Source organism: Nerophis ophidion, linkage group LG24 (assembly GCF_033978795.1).
Source record: "Nerophis ophidion isolate RoL-2023_Sa linkage group LG24, RoL_Noph_v1.0, whole genome shotgun sequence".
NCBI classification, from domain to species: Eukaryota; Metazoa; Chordata; class Actinopteri; order Syngnathiformes; family Syngnathidae; genus Nerophis; species Nerophis ophidion.
Genome location: NC_084634.1, coordinates 1,267,578 through 1,287,124, shown reverse-complemented (window position 1 = coordinate 1,287,124; position 19,547 = coordinate 1,267,578). Strand labels below are relative to the sequence as shown.

General features: G+C 36.9%; 1 protein-coding gene across 1 annotated transcript; it reads left to right on the top strand.

Moving 5' to 3' along the window:
• The first annotated feature begins 199 nt into the window (after positions 1 to 199).
• On the top strand, positions 200 to 16,086 carry LOC133542383 (gastrula zinc finger protein XlCGF57.1-like). The gene is made up of 2 exons (XM_061886440.1): positions 200 to 624; positions 9,658 to 16,086. Exons 1-2 carry the CDS (start codon positions 501 to 503, stop codon positions 11,355 to 11,357), a joined length of 1,824 nt encoding a protein of 607 aa, XP_061742424.1. The 5' UTR covers positions 200 to 500; the 3' UTR covers positions 11,358 to 16,086.
• Positions 16,087 to 19,547: the final 3,461 nt, after the last annotated feature.

Genomic DNA, 19,547 nt, shown 5'->3' with positions numbered 1-19,547 from the left:
AATAGAAGACACTCTATAGTCCGCAGACGGTCCAGGATCATCTTTGAATGACAATAAAAGGAAGTTCAAGTCCAAGTCTAAGTCTACATACTTGAAAGATCATTTGTTGCTGTGTTTTTGTGCAGACACCATGAAAACTATACATTATGAACGACTCGTTCATGACTTGCCCATCACGGTGACTCATTAGCCCCGCCCCTAAATGACGCAAGCTCGGAGGATCTGCTTTTTTGCGGCAAAGTCGCCTCCTTGACTGCTTGACTCCTTTTCCGTCTCCTCACATCGCTACTAACTACTCTTTATTAGACCTCCGTGTCGCCAGGAACGCGACTCGTCTCAGTCAGCTTTGAGGATTGGTTATTTTAGCGCACTAGTTAGCTTAGCGCGCTAGGTAGCTTAGCACGCTAGTTAGCTTAGCTGCTAACAGACAAGCGGTAGTGATCAACACGTGACTAAGCAGAGATCCAAGTGTGAGAGTAAAGTGTCGGGATTGTGTCAACATGTGCGAAAGAACCATAGCAGAGTACAAAGAGGAACTTTGTCCAACAAAAGAGGAGAACGAGAGACTAAGTCAACTACTGGACGTTGTTTGCGACAAACATCAAGTTGTGCGACACAGGACAGGTTTGTTTACTTCTTACTCTCACGTCTTTACCAACTTCATATTTCAGCATAGTTTACTACCTTTATAATATCTACATTTCCACATTAGTGTGGTCCCCATAACAATATTATTGGTACTGGTACCGGTACCAAAAGTATTTCGGGACTTTTCTAAATAAAGGGGACCCCAAAAATGTCATTATTGACTTTATTTTAACAAAAAAAATGTTAGGGTACATGAATCATATGTTTATTATTGTAATTTGTGCCTTAAATGTTGAACATACTAGACAACTTGTCTTTTAGGAGTAAGTAAACAAACAGAATCCTAATTAGTCTGCAGTAACATATTGTGTCATTTATACACCTATTATTTTCTGCACATTATGAGGGACAAACTGTATGAAATGATTACTAATCTACTTGCTCATTTACTGTTAATATCTGCTTATTATCTATTTTAACAACTTTTATCTACACTTCTGTTAAAATGTAATAATCACTTATTCTTCTCTTCTTTGATACTTGACATTAGTTTTGGATGATTCCACACATTTAGGTATGGGTCCGATACTAAGTAGTTACAGGATCATACAATAAAATATAATACCTAATAAAGCAATAATAATATGGTTAAGAAATACTGATGTAAAGGGTAGGTGTCGCCCTGTTTATCTTTTAACATGTTCTATCTACACTTCTGTTAAAATGTAATAATCACTTATTCTTCTCTTCTTTGATACTTGACATTAGTTTTGGATGATACCACACATTTAGGTATGGATCCGATACTAAGTAGTTACAGGATCATACAATAAATAAAATCTAATACCTAATAAAGCAATAATAATAGGGTTAAGAAATACTGATGTAAAGGGTAGCTGTCACCCTGTTTTATCTTTTAACATATTTTATCTACACTTCTGTTCAAATGTAATAATCACCTATTCTTCTCTTCTCTGATACTTGACATTAGTTTTGGATGATACCACACATTTAGGTGTGAATCCGATACTAAGTAGTTACAGGATCATACAATAAAGTATAATACCTAATAAAGCAATAATAATATGGTTAAGAAATACTGATGTAAAGGGTAGCTGTCGCCCTGTTTTATCTTTTAACAACTTTTATCTACACTTCTGTTCAAATGTATCCATCCATCCATCCATTTTCTACCGCTTATTCCCTTTCGGGGTAATAATCACTTATTCTTCTCTTCTTTGATACTTGACATTAGTTTTAGATGATACCATACATTTAGGTATGGATCCGATACTAAGTAGTTACAGAATCATACAATAAAATATAATACCTAATAAAGCAATAATAATATGGTTAAAAAATACTGATGTAAAGGGTAGGTGTCGCCCTGTTTTCTGTTTTAACATGTTCTATCTACACTTCTGTTCACGTGTAATAACCATGTATTCTAATCTTCATTGATACTTGACATTAGTTTTGGATGATACCACACATTTAGGTATGGATCCGATACCAAGTAGTTACAGGATCATACATTGGTCATATTCAAAGTCCTCCCAGTATATTTACCATTTTTAGCTGCTGTAACATTACATGCAGTTTGAACAGTAACACTGTATAAAACACTGTATTTAAGGAAACAATACTTGGTGTACACATACCAACATTTTAGAATCCCTGCACCATCGGTTCAGGAAGACTTCATCAATCCACACATGCGCAAAAACAACGTCACTTCCTGTCGACTCTTTTTTTACGTCAGTTGTGTTCGTCAGGTTGTCACCACCATGGTTTTCCTTTTTCTAATCTTTATTTGAATAACAATCTCATATAAAAGATTACATACGGAGCATTTGAAAATAAGTAAGTGGCTTGTATACAAAAAAACAAAACAACATTTAAAAAATAAATGCCATAACGCGTTCGTGTTTATATTCTTGTCCCCTTTTACTCCAAGGTGAGCTAGTTTTTTTTTTAATACAAAAACAATAATAAAATATTGAAATAGCACAGAATGTGACGTTTCAAAAGCACCGGTGTAAGGAAAAAACTTGCAAGTACAGGAAGTGACGTAGTCTTCTGTTCACAAGTAAGATTGAACATTAACGTACTATTGCTTGCAAACATATGATGGCATCAAGCCTTCAGTAATAATAATAAAGTCTTCATTATTTTGTCAGAATGCTTCATTTGTATGTGAAAAATCACAAATAAATCTTCTGGGGGAGGATGACCCCCTACAGGGGTTGCTTTACACACTTTCAGCCCCACCTAAAACAAAATCCACCAGCCGCCCCTGATTATGATGCAATCTCACTTTAGGCAACGTATAAGACAATATTTATAATTGTAAGCAGGAATAAGTCTTCACGTAACAATATTCAAATACTAACATTGTTGGGTAAGACAATATTTGCTTTTATTCTGATTCCAATGAAACAGATTGGTGGTTTTAGCTGATAAAGACTTTCAGGTGTTTATATTTGTTTATGTTTATGGGGACGGCGTGGCGCAGTGGGAGAGTGGCCGTGCGCAACCCGAGGGTCCCTGGTTCAAATCCCACCTAGTACCAACCTCATCACGTCCGTTGTGTCCTGAGCAAGACACTTCACCCTTGCTCCTGATGGGTGCTGGTTGGCGCCTTGCATGGCAGCTCCCTCCATCAGTGTGTGAATGTGTGTGTGAATGGGTAAATGTGGAAGTAGTGTCAAAGCGCTTTGAGTACCTTGAAGGTAGAAAAGCGCTATACAAGTACAACCCATTTATCATTTATTTATTTATGTTGAAGTATTTGGCGGAGGCTTTAAACAAAGCGACATACATCAAAAATACATGTAAGATAATCAACATAAACATGATCATTTAAGGCAGGGGTGTCCAAACTTTTTCCACTGGGGGCCACACACTGAAAACTCAAAGCAAGCAGGGGCCATTTTGATATGTTTTTATTTAAAAACACAATACAATATATGTGTAGAAATATACATTTAGGCCTCCACTCAGGCTTGATCCCAGGGACCCCAAAGGATTTTGGTCAAAAAAATATTCAAAATGTCATTATTTTGTATTATTGTTATTAAAAGGTTCAAATCTGTAGATCAACATTAGGTCTATCTGTCAATATAACATTTATAAAGAGTTAAGTTGCATGCCCTTTTTGTCAAAGAAAACCCTGTTTTTGTATGGAAAAAAACCCACAAAATATGCAATAGTTTCCCCCAATAGAATTTCAAAGTGGAATATTTGAGATTATAGAATAATTGGAGCCTTAAAAATGTCAACAAACAACACCATTGATTTCAAATGTGTTATTTTTTTTAGCAATGACACACACATAAAAAAAATCGCACTAAAATTATTGGGGATCTAAAAGGGTCCTACTCATTAAAATAAAAACCTTTTTTTTTTTTTTTACTGTTTACTTTAAACACAATTGTGTTGAGATCAACTTCTTTATTGTTGATGTTTTTTGTGTGTTTTTTTTAGGCCCTTCTTTAGAAAAACAACTTTTTTTTTTATATGGCAAACACAAAATGTGCAACATTTTCCCCCAAAATATCTCAAAGTGGAATATTTAATGTGACATTGATTTTGATGAATTTTTTTTTTTTTTTTTTAAGGAAAATAACAGCCTGCAGGGCAGCTTTTTGTTATTAGAGTAAACATTGCAACATGTTCTTGTCACATTTCACTTGTTTTCTCTTTTATACCACTTTTTCTGTTTCTTATTTTTTTTAATCGCGTTTTTGGAATGTGCTTAGGGCTGTTAAAAAATTACCCGCGGGCTGCACTTTGGACAGCCCGTATTTAAGGGAAGAATGTCATAAAAAATATTAATACAAAGTGTCAAGACAGAATAAACTCTCTGCTGCTGCAGCAACGGAGATACAGTCTATAAGATATATATATATATATATATATATATATACATGTCTAATATAATCATACTTTGTTTATGTAGCATGTATATATAACCTCTTCATATTGTTTCTTCAACTTCAAAATAGCTGACCCTTCTCTGGGATTATATTCCCAGTTTTCATCTGGGACGTTTAATTGATATCGGCGTGAAAATGAGTGATATTTAGTGAGGTAAAATGAATGAAATGCGCTGACAGACAATTGCATTGAGTGGAGTGGATCACCACTCCAAGATGGCGGCCCCGCGTCTCGTCAGCGCCCGTAAGCAGTAGCGCTCTATGCTGCCTCCTCTACCAACATGTCTATAGGAGTAGTACATTAGATTTATTTCATTACAGCACGTCCGCTGAACGTTAAAACATCGTCGACACGTTTGAACACATCCTCCAGCAGTGGAAACGTGGGTTTAGTTACTATGAAGGTCGTATTTTGAATTGTAGAAATGAGATCAGCAATGGCGGGCTACTTGTTTTGATAGCGGCTACATTAGCATGTCGCGATACTTTGCACACGGGGTCACGTCTGCGCCGAGGAGATGCGCAAAGGGTCGAAACGGCGCTTGCGTCTTGTTCCCTACATCATTGTCCAGCGCCCTCTGCTGGTCACAGTGTGTACCACACTAAACATTATTATAGGACATACACACACTAAACATTATTATAGGACATACACACACTAAACATTATTATAGGACATACACACACTAAACATTATTATAGGACATACACACACTAAACATTATTATAGGACATACACACACTAAACATTATTATATTAGGACATACACACAATAAACAATATTATAGGACATACACACAATAAACAATATTATAGGACATACACACAATAAACATTATTATAGGACATACACACACTAAACATTATTATATTAGGACATACAATAAACATTATTATAGGCCATACACACAATAAACATTATTATAGGACATACACACAATAAACAATATTATAGAACGTACACACAATAAACATTATTATAGGACATACACACAATAAACATTATTATAGGACATACACACAATAAACAATATTATAGGACGTACACACAATAAACATTATAGGACTTACACACAATAAACAATATTATAGGACATACACACTAAACATTATTATAGGACATACACACAATAAACATTATTATATGACAAACACACAATAAACATTATTATAGGACATACACACAATAAACATTATTATAGGACATACACACAATAAACATTTTTATCGGACATACACATACCAAACATTATTATAGGACATACACACAATAAAAAGTATTATAGGACACACATAATAAACAATATTATAGGACATACACACTAAACATTATTATAGGACATACACACAACAAACATGATATGAAATACACACAATAAACATTATAGGACACACACAATAAACATTATTATATGACAAACACACAACAAACATGATATGAAATAGACACAACAAACATGATATGAAATAGACACAACAAACATGATATGAAATAGACACAACAAACATGATATGAAATAGACACAACAAACATGATATGAAATAGACACAACAAACATGATATGAAATAGACACAACAAACATGATATGACAAACACACAACAAACATGATATGAAATAGACACAACAAACATGATATGAAATAGACACAACAAACATGATATGAAATAGACACAACAAACATGATATGACAAACACACAACAAACATGATATGAAATACACACAATAAACAAACATGATATGAAATAGACACAACAAACATGATATGAAATAGACACAACAAACATGATATGACAAACACACAACAAACATGATATGAAATAGACACAACAAACATGATATGACAAACACACAACAAACATGATATGAAATACACACAATAAACAAACATGATATGAAATAGACACAACAAACATGATATGAAATAGACACAACAAACATCTGCATCCAGTGGCCCCCCAGGTATATTGAGTTTGAGACGCCTGCTTTAGGTGCTTCTAGGTCCACATTTCAGGAAGTCAGTTTTCTTTCAAGCATTGGAAAAGATAAGTCAGCAAGTCAACTGTCTAACTTCTTTATATAACTCTATGTTTACTTCTTTATATAACTCTATGTTTACTTCTTTATATAACTCTATGTTTACTTCTTTATATAACTCTATATTTACTTCTTTATATAACTCTATATTTACTTCTTTATATAACTCTATGTTTACTTCTTTATATAACTCTATGTTTACTTCTTTATATAACTCTATATTAACTTCTTTATATAACTCTATGTTAACTTCTTTATATAACTCTATGTTAACTTCTTTATATAACTCTATGTTAACTTCTTTATATAACTCTATATTAACTTCTTTATATAACTCTATGTTAACTTGATTATATAACTCAATATTAACTTCTTTATATAACTCAATATTAACTTCTTTATATATACTGTATTTCCTTGCCAGACATGTAATATGCGCCTGCCTTGAATTACTGCCGGGACAAACTTGCTTCCCAGATGAATAATCACATGCTTACTTTTACCGCCATGTCAAGTTAGTGACATCACGAGTGGCGTTTTCCCTGCAGTCTTTTGCAAAATGGCGGAGGAGGTTTTTTTTGGCTTTTTCCATGTGTAAACCAGGGGTCTTCTTCCACGGCCATACAGATCACACTGATGGTTGTGATATAAAACAACTTTAACACTCTTAATAATATGCGCCACACTCTGTGAACCCACACCAAACACATTTCTGGAGAACATTGGCTCTGTAACACATTATAAACGCAATGCATCCGCAACTCCTGGCTACACCAGACACCCGCTGGCACCACACCCCGCCCCCCTCCCCTCAACCCCTTTCCGTGCGTTGGTTGAGGTGGGCGGGGTTGGAGGCGCGTGTATAATATACTGGTAGCCAAGAGTCACGGATGCACGGCATTATGGGTAATCCCTATGCTGCGTTTATAATGTGCCACAGAGCCAATGCTCTCCAGAAATGTGCTCGGTGTGGGTTCACAGAGTGTGGCGCATATTATTAAGAGTTTTAAAGTTGTTTATATCACAAACATCAGTGTAAAAGGCAGGGGCGTCACTAGACTTATTACTTTACTGGGGCACACCTAGGGCACAAATAATTCATGTGAGCGTGCAAAGCGCGCAAGCAAAAACATTTTTAGCACTTATTTATCATAAAAAAGACATAAATAGTGCTTTAAACTATGAAATCATATCAAATGAACTCATGCATTTGACTTTTTTACTCCAGACTTCTAAACTGCTACTGGTAAAAGCAAAAAGGAAGAGCAATGAATCTTTTTGAAATATTTATTGCAGTAATCATCTGCAAATTTAACATCTACAAAAGTACAACAAATAAATAAAGCAGCCCTACATCTCTGGGTTCTTTTATATTATTTAATTTCCATTTATGGCGATGTGGCTAATCCTATTTCGGATACACAAAACTGTAAAATCTACACAAAACAATAAAGCCACAGTAGTAGAATAAATGAACAACTGTTGTGTGTTCAGGGAATCATTTTCTGAGAAGTAAACTGTTCATTTTTGCAAAGTGGTCAATCACTCTGGACAGACATGGAAATATTACAGTAACTGTTATACAGTTGACCAGTGGTTCCCAACTGCTGGGTCGCGACATAAAAGTGGATTGTGGGTCATTTTCAGTCAGATGTGTGCATGGAAAAAAAAAGTTTAGGGAGAAAAAAATCAAATTGTGGCAACAAAACCCGATATTTTTAGCCATTTTTCTAGTGACTATTAGTGAGTATTTTAGCAAAAGGCAAAGCGACTAACAAGTTGGAGGAGGACTCAGGACAGACATGGAAATATATTTTTCAAAAATCTAAATGGGGCAACAAAACCTGATATTTTCAGCCATCTTTCTGAAAAAAAATACAGAAATGTTACTATTTTTCTGGAAACAAAAGCAGATGCTTTAGCTGTAGCCATTTTTCTGCTGACAAAACAAGATTATTTTAGTCAAAGTCACAGCGATTAACAAGACAAGTCTACTGGGCTATTTTTCTGTGAAATAAACTTGAATGATTTAAAAATTTGGCTCACGACTTGATGATATGGAAAAAAAAAATTCTTTCTGAAGATAAAGCATTTGAGAAGCACTCAACTCACACATGCAATCAATAATGTAATCAACAAATTGTTGTTGGCTAACGTTACCTACCTCACGCAGTGATTCTCATCCTCTCTCTCTCAAACTGAAGTCTTGATCCACACGTGAATAAATGACCATATTAATTAGCCATGTGCTCATTGTTACGTGGAGTGAATACAGTAGCAATACTAAGTAGTATGTGCGCTGTTGTCTATGTTATGTAGACTTAAAACTCTGAAGCGTTTTTTTTTTTATTGGTGACATTTTTACTGGGGCACTGCAGATCAACACTGGGGCACGTGCCCCAGTGAAATCTGTCCGGCGACGCCCCTGGTAATGACCAATAATGCATTGCAATCTCGTATAAGAAGCAGCGAAATGCATGCGTCCAGCCGGCACGCAGACAGCCTGGTGTAAAAGTGGACTTGATGACATGCTGTAGAGCAGTGGTCCCCAACCACCTGGCCGCGGACGCAGAATCATTTTTGATTATTATTTATTTTTATTATCACACTCGGATGTTTTACTGCATGCCATTGGTAAGCGCAGTTTATATAACTCAATATTAACTTCTTTATATAACTCAATATTAACTTCCTTATAAAACTTAATATTAACTTCCTTATATAACTTAATATTAACTTGTTTATATAACTCAATATTAAGGTGGCAAGTGGTTCAATTTGATTGTAAGATGTTTATGAAAAAACTATTTTTCTGCACTGTTTAATGGATGTTTTGAGGACTTAAAATGGCTGCCAGTCATATATTTCCACCATCAACACTGGATGACAGTGTTGTATATTTCTTTAACGCTAACATTGTACGCTCATGTTACTTCTCAACCAGTCACAGTTGATGCTAGTCCGCCTGTTTCTTCTCCTTTTTACCCGACGAGAAAGCAAAAGTGAATGGACAGATAATTGAATCGTGAAACCTGAATTGGTTAAAAAAAATTGTATCATATTTCGATCCCGGCGTGTGTTTCGTCTTGCAGACGCCTGTGAAGAATATCTTCCACCCGAGCAGCGGGCGGGGTCCTCTGGTGTGAAGCAGAGCGTGAAAGAGGAGGAGCCGCAGCCCCACCACTTTGAAGATGACGAAAAGCCGCCACTCTCTCCCCTCTACGAGAGACACCTCGTCACTGTGAAGAGTGAAGACGAGGAGGTCAAAGTTGAGAGTGAGGAGAAGAGAGAGGCGGAGCCTCCCAGAGAAAGTGGTGGAGACCCCTGTGGAGGACCACCAGCAGACAAGATCTTGGCTCCACTACCACACGGTGAGGACACCACGTCACACTCGAAAGATGACAACACACACTTGACATGTCCTCACTGTGACAAAACCTTCCAATACCCGTGCAACCTGAAAATACACATAAGAGCGCACACCAGAGAAAAACCCTACACCTGCTCAGAATGTGGCAAAGGCTTTTCGCTAAAAGGCAATTTGACGGTACACATGGCAACGCACACCGCGGAAAAACCTTTCACCTGCTCAAAATGCGGTAAAGAATTCTCCCTTAAAGGCAATTTGAAGGTACACATGCGGACGCACACCGGAGAAAAACCTTTTTCCTGCTCGGTCTGCGGCAAAGGTTTCACACAAAATAGTGGCTTGACGTCACACATGGGAACACACCCTGGAGGATCACCAGCTGACAAGATCTTAGCGCCACCATCAGACGGTGACGAGAAGACATCACACTCTGTTGACACTGTCGAAGAAGGCTCTAAAGATGATGCAACATGTCACACTGACATCACACGCTTGCCGTGTTCTCACTGCGACAGAACCTTTAAATACGCAAGTAATCTGAAAAGACATCTGAGAAAACACACCGGAGAAAACCCTTTTTCCTGCTCAATCTGTGGCCAAACCTTTAAGACTTCGGGGGACCAGAAAGGACACATGAGAACACACGCAAGAGAAACACCCTTTTCATGTTCAATCTGCGGCAAAGATTTTACTCAAAGGAACCATTTGAAAACCCACATGGGAATACATGCTGCAGAACAGCCCGTTTCCTTCTCAGAAGGTACAACTTTTGACGCAAGTCAATGTTTAAAATCAGGCAGGAGAAAACACGCTGGAGAAAAACCATTCAAGTGCTCAATTTGTGGTGAAAGATTGACCCGCAAGACGCAATTGATAAACCACACAAGAATACACACCGGCGAGAAACCTTTTATCTGTTCAGTCTGTGGTACAGGCTTTAAACAACGTTGTGTCTTGAGGGTACACATGAGAATACACACTGGAGAGAAACCGTTTTCATGTTCAACGTGTGGTAAATATTACACCCGGAGGCAACATTTAAGAGCACACATGATGATGCACACCGGAAAAGAACACATTTCCTGTTCAAGCTGTGGTGAAGCTTTTACAGGAGTTAATGAGTTGAGAGCACACATGAGAACGCACACCGGTGAAAAACCATTCACCTGCTCAATTTGCAGCAAAACATTCCCCCAGAAGGCATATTTAATAAAGCACGCCAAAATACACGGTGGTGAGAAACCTTTTGTCTGTTTAGTCTGCGGTAAAGTTTTTAGTCTGGGCTCCTATTTGCAAAGACACATGAGAAGACACGCCGGACAGAACGTGCTGAGTTGCGGTGTATGCGCTGAGAGATTCTCTTCCGAGTTCCAGAGTAGGAAACACACGTGTGCCGGTGAGGACAGCAGCAGCAAACTTTAACTTTCTAATGACATCAGCACGTGTGTGACATCATTCTTGTGTTACAGTCTCGTTTATATGCTTCGGACATCTTTTAGATGAACAGTTACATTTCAGTCCGGTACACTACATCCATCAATACACATTATTGTGCATATCAAACTACACAAACTGCTTCCTTTGAAAAGTCATAAACTGCTAATGTTGATTACCTTTATTTTACTTTTTTTTTTTTAATTTGGATTAAAAATCTCAGCTTCCTGCGGTCGTGATTTGTACTAATGACATTTTCATAACATGGTCACTACTGCCTAGTTTCTCTTGTTACATTCTTATTTAGGGTCCGCCCTGTATGGCAAAGGACTCCATGTCCTTTGCCATGGCAAGGACCCTATTGAATCTGCTGTGTTTTATTATTAGGGTCCGCCCTGTGGAGTCCTTTGCCATAGGCAAGGACCCTATTGAATCTGGTCCGTTTTATTATTATTATTATTCCGCCGCCTCTTTGAACTGTTATTCGACCCCCTGAACAAGCTTCAAAACTCACCAAACTTCACGCACTCATCAGAACTGGCGAAAATTGCCATCTAATAAAAAAACCAAACCCTAAAAATCAAAAATGCGCTCTAGCGCCCCCTACGAAAAAAGAAAACCAGACTGCTTGTAACTTCCGTTAGCAATGTCGTAGAGACATGAAACAAAAACCTCTATATAGGGCTGACTTGGACCTAGTTTTCATAATTGTACTTTCTATTCCAAAAATCAACAGAAATTTGGCAAAAACCCATTCAAAGCAAAATTTTCGCGAAAAATTCAATTTTTGCCTCTTTGAGCTGCAATTTGACCCCCTTAAAATGTTTCAAAACTCACCAAACTTGGCAGACACATCAGGACTGGCAGAAATTGCAATCTAATGAAAAAAAAAATTAATAAAACTCAAAATTGCGCTTTAGCGCAATTTTTCAATAAAACACAGAAAAAACTGCTTCCAGGAGGAAAACACAGACAAAACTGCTTGTAACTTCCGGTAGGAATGCCGGAAAGACATGAAACAAAAACTTCTAGGTAGGTCTGACTTAGACCTACATTTCGATAATTGACATCGTTTGGCAAAAATCAACAGGAAGTTAAAAATTGCCCCTTCAAAATAAAAGTTTTGTAAAAAGCCGTCACCTTTTTCCAGACAAAACTGCTTGTAACTTCTGTTAGGAATGTCGTAGAGACATGAAACAAAGACCTCTATGTTGGTCTGACTAAGATCGGGACTCGGGACTCGGGACACGGCGGCGGCGGCGGCCAACGGCGGACCCGACCAACGCTGCTTGCAGCTTTAATTTTCACTGTTATTAATTAATGTTATGTTTACTAAAGGGGAGTGACGGAAAACGGACACAAGGTGCCAATAATGATAAAACATTTATTATATATATGGTAAATATATATATATAATGAGAATACTAAAAAATACTAACGACTAAAACCAAGGAAATGAAGTGTGACAAAAACTCAAGAGTGTATGGTGTAAGACTAAGTGTGTAGATGAACCGAAGTGTGTGTTACCAAAGTGTTGACGAGAGCGAAGGAACGTCCAGAGGGGACAGGCAGGTGATCCGGGATACAAGCGGGGGTCCGTGTGGCTGAGAGGGGCGTCAAGAGGTCCGAGTCTAAAGTGGGGGTCGAGGATTGAGGGAGGCAGTCAGAGTCCAGAGGGAGATGAGACGCACAGCTCTCTTTCCAGGCGACGGAGGGTACTGCGGGGGCCACACAAGAAAACACACTGAGAAGACAGAGATGATCGCTTGCTGTACGTCAAATGAGATCTAAGTTCCGGCGAGGTTTCCCTGGGTCCACTGGTCCCTTAAGCAGCTCGCCCTCATCAATTCCAGGTGTGAAAAGCAATCGTCTGCAGGCTTGTAGCTGCGCGGGCGAGCTGTCAGCTGAGAGAGCGCATGTGGGCGTGGCCTGCGGTGCGCCCGTCATGAGGCACAGATGAGGACGCATCGGAATGCACCCTGGCTGTGACAATTAGGGACCGAATGTCTCTTCGGGACCGAGGACCCTATTCAATTTCTTTATTATTATTCCGCAGCTTTGAGCTGTAATTTGACCCCCTTAACATGCTTCAAAAGTCACCAAATGTGACACACACATCAGGACTGGCAAACATTGAGATTTAATCAAAAAACAAACCTAGCCTCAAAACTAAAAATTGCGCTCTAGCGCCCCCTAGGAAGAAAACACAGACAAAACTGCCAGTAACTTCCAGGAGGAATGTCGTAGAGACATGAAACAAAAACCCTCTATGTAGATCTCACTTAGACCTAGATTTCATACGCTGACATCCTCCCGCAAAAATCAACAGGAAGTTTGCAATTCCCCCTTCAAAACAAAAGTTTTGTAAAAACACTCACTTTTGCCTCTGTGAGCTGTAATTTGACCCCCTTAACATGCTTCAAAACTCACCAAACTGGACACACACATCAGGACTGGCGAAAATTGCGATCTAATCATTAAAAACTAACTCCAAAACTCAAAATTGCGCTCTAGCGCCCCCTAGGAAAAAAACTCAGACAACTGCCTGCAACTTCCAGTAGGAATGTCGTAGAGACATGAAACAAAAACCTCTATGTAGGTCTCACTTAGACCTACATTTCATATATTGACAACCCCTAGCAAAAATCCACAGGAAGTTTGCAATTTCCCTTCAAAACAAAAGTTTTGTAAAAAAAAACGGTCATATTCTTCCAAACATTATCTCCTCTGAGCGCGTTTGTCGTGTCGGCTTCAAACTACCACAGGTGAGAGATTGAACCCTTCTGATTAAAAGTTGATGAAAGAGTTTAATTATTGCTACAGTTTTGATTTGATCAGCCTTCAAAGAACCGCTGCGCTGAAAACCATCTCAAAGATGGCCGCCGTGCGCAGACACAGTGAGGGAGACGGGGTTTTTTTTCCGTTTTTTTCCCGTACCGTCTGCTGCTGGTGCGCACGCACCAACATTCATGAGGGAGGGGCTGTGATCGTCTATACCAAGATGGCTGCCAGGTGCCGTAGCTAAGCCGGTGTATTTAAAGTATATCGTAAAAACAAGCGTCCAACATTTTACAACTAATTATAAACTTGTAGGTGCCGACCATCAGTGTCGAGTTGCGACGAGAGAGTGTGTCCATGTTCAGATATTATAAGTCTATCTGTTTGCTAATAGTAGCTACTAGCCGTACCCATGTCTTTTCAATGGGCGGTTATCATCTGGTTTTAATCCCGTTTCCTCCTATGTTTCTGCTCCAATTAAATTTCTTTGTATGTCGAGTCTTTATTTTGGGTACTTCCATACGGTGCCTGACTGTTGTGGCGTTTTAAGGCCATCTGCACTTTTTATGCTACGGTAAAGACAATGAATGGTCCGGTTTTGAGAGAGATTGAACCCTTCTGATTAAAAGTTGATGAAAGAGTTTAATTATTGCTACAGTTTTGATTTGATCAGCCTTCAAAGAACCGCTGCGCTGAAAAACATTTCTAAGATGGCCGCCGTGCGCTCACACAGAGAGCTAGGCGTTTTTTTCCTTTTTTTCTTCTACCGCTCCCAGTATGTAATTTTATGAATGGCATAAACGCGCCAGTGATTTTATGAGCCCTCAAAGAAATGCTGCGCCGTTGCTGCCGTCTCAAGATGGCGGCTTCCCGCTCAGACAAAACTGCCTCTAACTCCCAGTAGGAACAAAAACCTCAATGTAGGTCTCACTCAGACCTATATTTCATATATTGACAACCCCCAGCTAAAATCAACAGGAAGTTTGCAATTCCTGCTTCAATACAAAAGATGGCTTTTCAAACATCTCCTCTGAGGCCGTTTGTGGTGTCAGCTTCAAATAAGCACAGGAGAGAGATTGAAACACCGCGGGGTCAGCAGCCCAAGTGATCCCGTCCATCGCTGCCTGCAGCTTTAATTATACATTTATTGTTATTGTTGCTTTTGGTATTTATTCTTATTGTAATATTTTGTATTATATTTCAATTTAAACCCTCATTATATACTTTTTACTTTTCAAATTTGATCTCCATTTTTTACACTGCTGCTGGAATGTACATTTTCCTGAGGGAACTCTCCTGAAGGAATCGATACCATCCATCCATCTAATGAAAACCTTGATGTGGATCAATGGGGTTTAAGATGTATGACATTGTTGTGGAACACAGTCTTGTTCATGTATAAGATTATTGATTTTTTTTCCCCCCAGTCAAGTACAGGAATTAATATACAAAACTGTACTTTCATTTCAAAATGAAGAGAACAATTGGACTAAAAATGCTGAGAATAAAAGGTAGAAAACATATGTTTGTTGTGTATATATTCTTAATTCACTGATATACTCATATTAGTGCTTTTATATCATTATTTTTTAAATATAGAAGTGCTGCATGGTTTCATTTCTAACTGTAAATGATTCTTTTATGATAAATAATAATATGCTTCTATTTACTTTATGCATCACTTGAGCAGTTGTGTTTTATACAAGATCATTTACTTTTCCAATGTGTGACTTTATCAATCATTTCTTGCCTCCCAATAATCCATTCTTTTATGACTCTCTTTTTGTAATATGAATATTGTGATTGTTTTATCTGTATGTCCCCATTATAAAACAATGTACAGATGAGGGAAGATGGCAGAACTATTTGTGGAAGGTTGTAAAGGATATCATTGTGTATAAGAATCTACATTCGTGAATAAAAACGAACCTTTGACAAATATGGTGTTCAAAATATGTATTTTTTCTTTCCTTTTTTAGAATCCAACAATTATATAGATTTTAGAAAACATGGGCAAGTTTGGAATTTTAGGCCAAGTCAATAATAAACATCAGGGGTCAGCAACCTTTTTGAAAGCAAGAGCTACTTCTTGGCTACTGATTCATGCAAAGGGCTACCAGTTTGATACACACTTCAATAAATTGCCAGAAATAGCCAATTTGCTCAATTTACCTTTAATAAATGAATCTATAAATATAAAAAATGGGTATTTCTGTCAGTCATTCCAGCCTACATTTTTTTCCTTTTACGGAAGGTTTTTTGTAGAGAATAAATGATGAAAAAAACACTTAATTGAACGGTTTTAAAGAGGAGAAATCAGGAAAAAAATGAAAATTAAATTTTGAAACAGTTTCTCTTCAATTTCAACTCTTTAAAATTCTGAATTCTACCGGTAAAAAAGAAGAGAAAAACTAGCTAATTCAAACCTTTTTTAAAAAATTAAAGAAAAAAGAATTTATGGAACATCATTAGTCATTTTTCCTCATTAGGATTAATTTTAGAATTTTGATGACATGTTTTGAATAAGTTAAAACCCAATCTGCACTTTGTTAGAATATATAACAAATTGGACCAAGCTATATTTCTAACAAAGACAAATCATTATTTCTTCTCGATTTTCCAGAACAAAAATTGTAAAAGAAATTCAAAAGACTTTGAAATAAGATTTGAATTTGATTTTACAGATTTTCTAGATTTGCCAGAATAATTCTTTTGAATTTTAATCCTATAAGTTTGAAGAAATATTTCACAAATATTCTTTGTCGAAAAAACAGAAGCTAAAATTAGGAATTAAATTAAAATGTTTTATTCTTTACAAAAAAAAAAAAAAATACTTGAACATTGATTTAAATAGTCAAGAAAGAAGTTAAAAGGTAAAAAGATATATGTGTTTAAAAATCCTAAAATCATTTTTAAGGTTCTATTTTTTCTCTAAAATTGTCTTTCTGAAAGTTATAAGAAGCAAAGTAAAAAAATGAATGAATTTATTTAAACAAGTGAAGACCAAGTCTTTCAAATATTTTCTTAGATTTTCAAATTCTATTTGAGTTTTGTCTCTCTTAGAATTAAAAATGTCCAGCAAAGCGAGACCAGCTTGCTAGTAAATAAATAACATTTACAAAATCGAGGCAGCTCACTGGTAAGTGCTGCTATTTGAGCTATTTTTAGAACAGGCCAGCGGGCGACTCATCTGGTCCTTACGGGCGACCTGGTCTTGGTGACCCCTGCTGTACAGTACATCATCCCACAGAGCTTTACTGTACATACAGTGGTGGTCAAAAGTGTACATAAACTTGTAAACAACCTGCCTTGACTCACACATGAAGTTGAAGCGCCATCCCATTCCTAACCCATAGGGCTCAATAGGACTTTTTGCAGCTATTACAGCTTCAGCTCTTCTGGGAAGGCTGTCCACAAGGTTGCCGAGTGTCTTTATAGCATATTTCCATCACCAAAAGCACATTGGTGAGGTCACACGCTGATGTTGGCGTTGAAGTCTCCGTTCTAATTCATCCCAAAGGTGTTCTATGGGGTTCGTGCCAGGACTCTGCGCAGGCCAGTCAAGTTCATCCGCACCAGACTCAGTCATCCGTGTCTGTACGGACCTTGCTTTGTGCACGGTCATGTTGGAAGAGGAAGGGGCCCGTTTCAAACTGTTCCCACAAGGTTGGGAGCCTGGAATTGGCCCATTTTTTTTTTCAGTGGAACTAACTCCTGAAAAAACACCCCACACCATAATTCCTCCCCCAACAAATTTCACACTCGGCACAATGTAGTCCGAAATGTAGCGTTCTCCTGGCAACTTCCAAAGCCAGACTGGTCCATCAGATTGCCAGACACTAGGGGAACATATTTTAAGTAACAAATACTTAATTTAGAGTTATTTGGACACTAAGGGAACATATTTTAAGTAACAAATACTTAATTTAGAGTTATTTGGACACTAAGGGAACATATTCTAAGTAACAAAGACTTAATTTAGAGTTATTTGGACACTAGGGGAACATATTTTAAGTAACAAATACTTAATTTAGAGTTATTTGGACACTAGGGGAACATATTTTAAGTAACAAATACTTAATTTAGAGTTATTTGGACACTAAGGGAACATATTCTAAGTAACAAAGACTTAATTTAGAGTTATTTGGACACTAGGGGAACATATTTTAAGTAACAGAGACTTAATTTAGAGTTATTTGGACACTAGGAGAACATATTATAAGCAACAAAGACTTAATTTAGAGTTATTTGGACACTTGGGGAACATATTTTTAATAACAAAGACTTAATTTAGAGTTATTTGGACACTAGGGGAACATATTCTAAGTAACAAAGACTTAATTTAGAGTTATTTGGACACTAGGGGAACATATTTTAAGTAACAGAGACTTAATTTAGAGTTATTTGGACACTAGGGGAACATATTTTAAGTAACAGACTTAATTTAGAGTTATTTGGACACTAGGGGAACATATTATTAGTAACAACAACTTAATTTAGAGTTATTTGGACACTAGGGGAATATATTATAAGCAACAAAGACTTAATTTAGAGTTATTTGGACAGTAGGGGAACATATTATAAGCAACAAAGACTTAATTTAGAGTTATTTGGACACTAGGGGAACATATTATAAGCAACAAAGACTTAATTTAGAGTTATTTGGACACTTGGGGAACATCTTTTTAATAACAAAGACTTAATTTGGAGTTATTTGGACACTATGGGAACATATTCTAAGTAACAAACACTTAATTTAGAGTTATTTGGACACTATGGGAACATATTTTAAGTTACAAAGACTTAATTTGGAGTTATTTGGACACTATGGGAACATATTCTAAGTAACAAAGACTTAATTTAGAGTTATTTGGACACTAGGGGAACATATTTTAAGTAACAGAGACTTAATTTAGAGTTATTTGGACACTAGGGGAACATATTTTAAGTAACAGACTTAATTTAGAGTTATTTGGACACTAGGGGAACATATTATTAGTAACAACAACTTAATTTAGAGTTATTTGGACACTAGGGGAATATATTATAAGCAACAAAGACTTAATTTAGAGTTATTTGGACAGTAGGGGAACATATTATAAGCAACAAAGACTTAATTTAGAGTTATTTGGACACTAGGGGAACATATTATAAGCAACAAAGACTTAATTTAGAGTTATTTGGACACTTGGGGAACATCTTTTTAATAACAAAGACTTAATTTGGAGTTATTTGGACACTATGGGAACATATTCTAAGTAACAAACACTTAATTTAGAGTTATTTGGACACTATGGGAACATATTTTAAGTTACAAAGACTTAATTTAGAGTTATTTGGACAGTAGGGGAACATATTATAAGCAACAAAGACTTAATTTAGAGTTATTTGGACACTATG

Coding starts and splice junctions, on each gene's coding strand:
- LOC133542383 (XM_061886440.1), top strand. CDS start 501: ATGTGCGAAAGAACCATAGCAGAGTACAAAGAGGAACTTTGTCCAACA. Junction 625..9,657: donor AGTTGTGCGACACAGGACAG/GTTTGTTTACTT, acceptor TTCGTCTTGCAG/ACGCCTGTGAAGAATATCTT.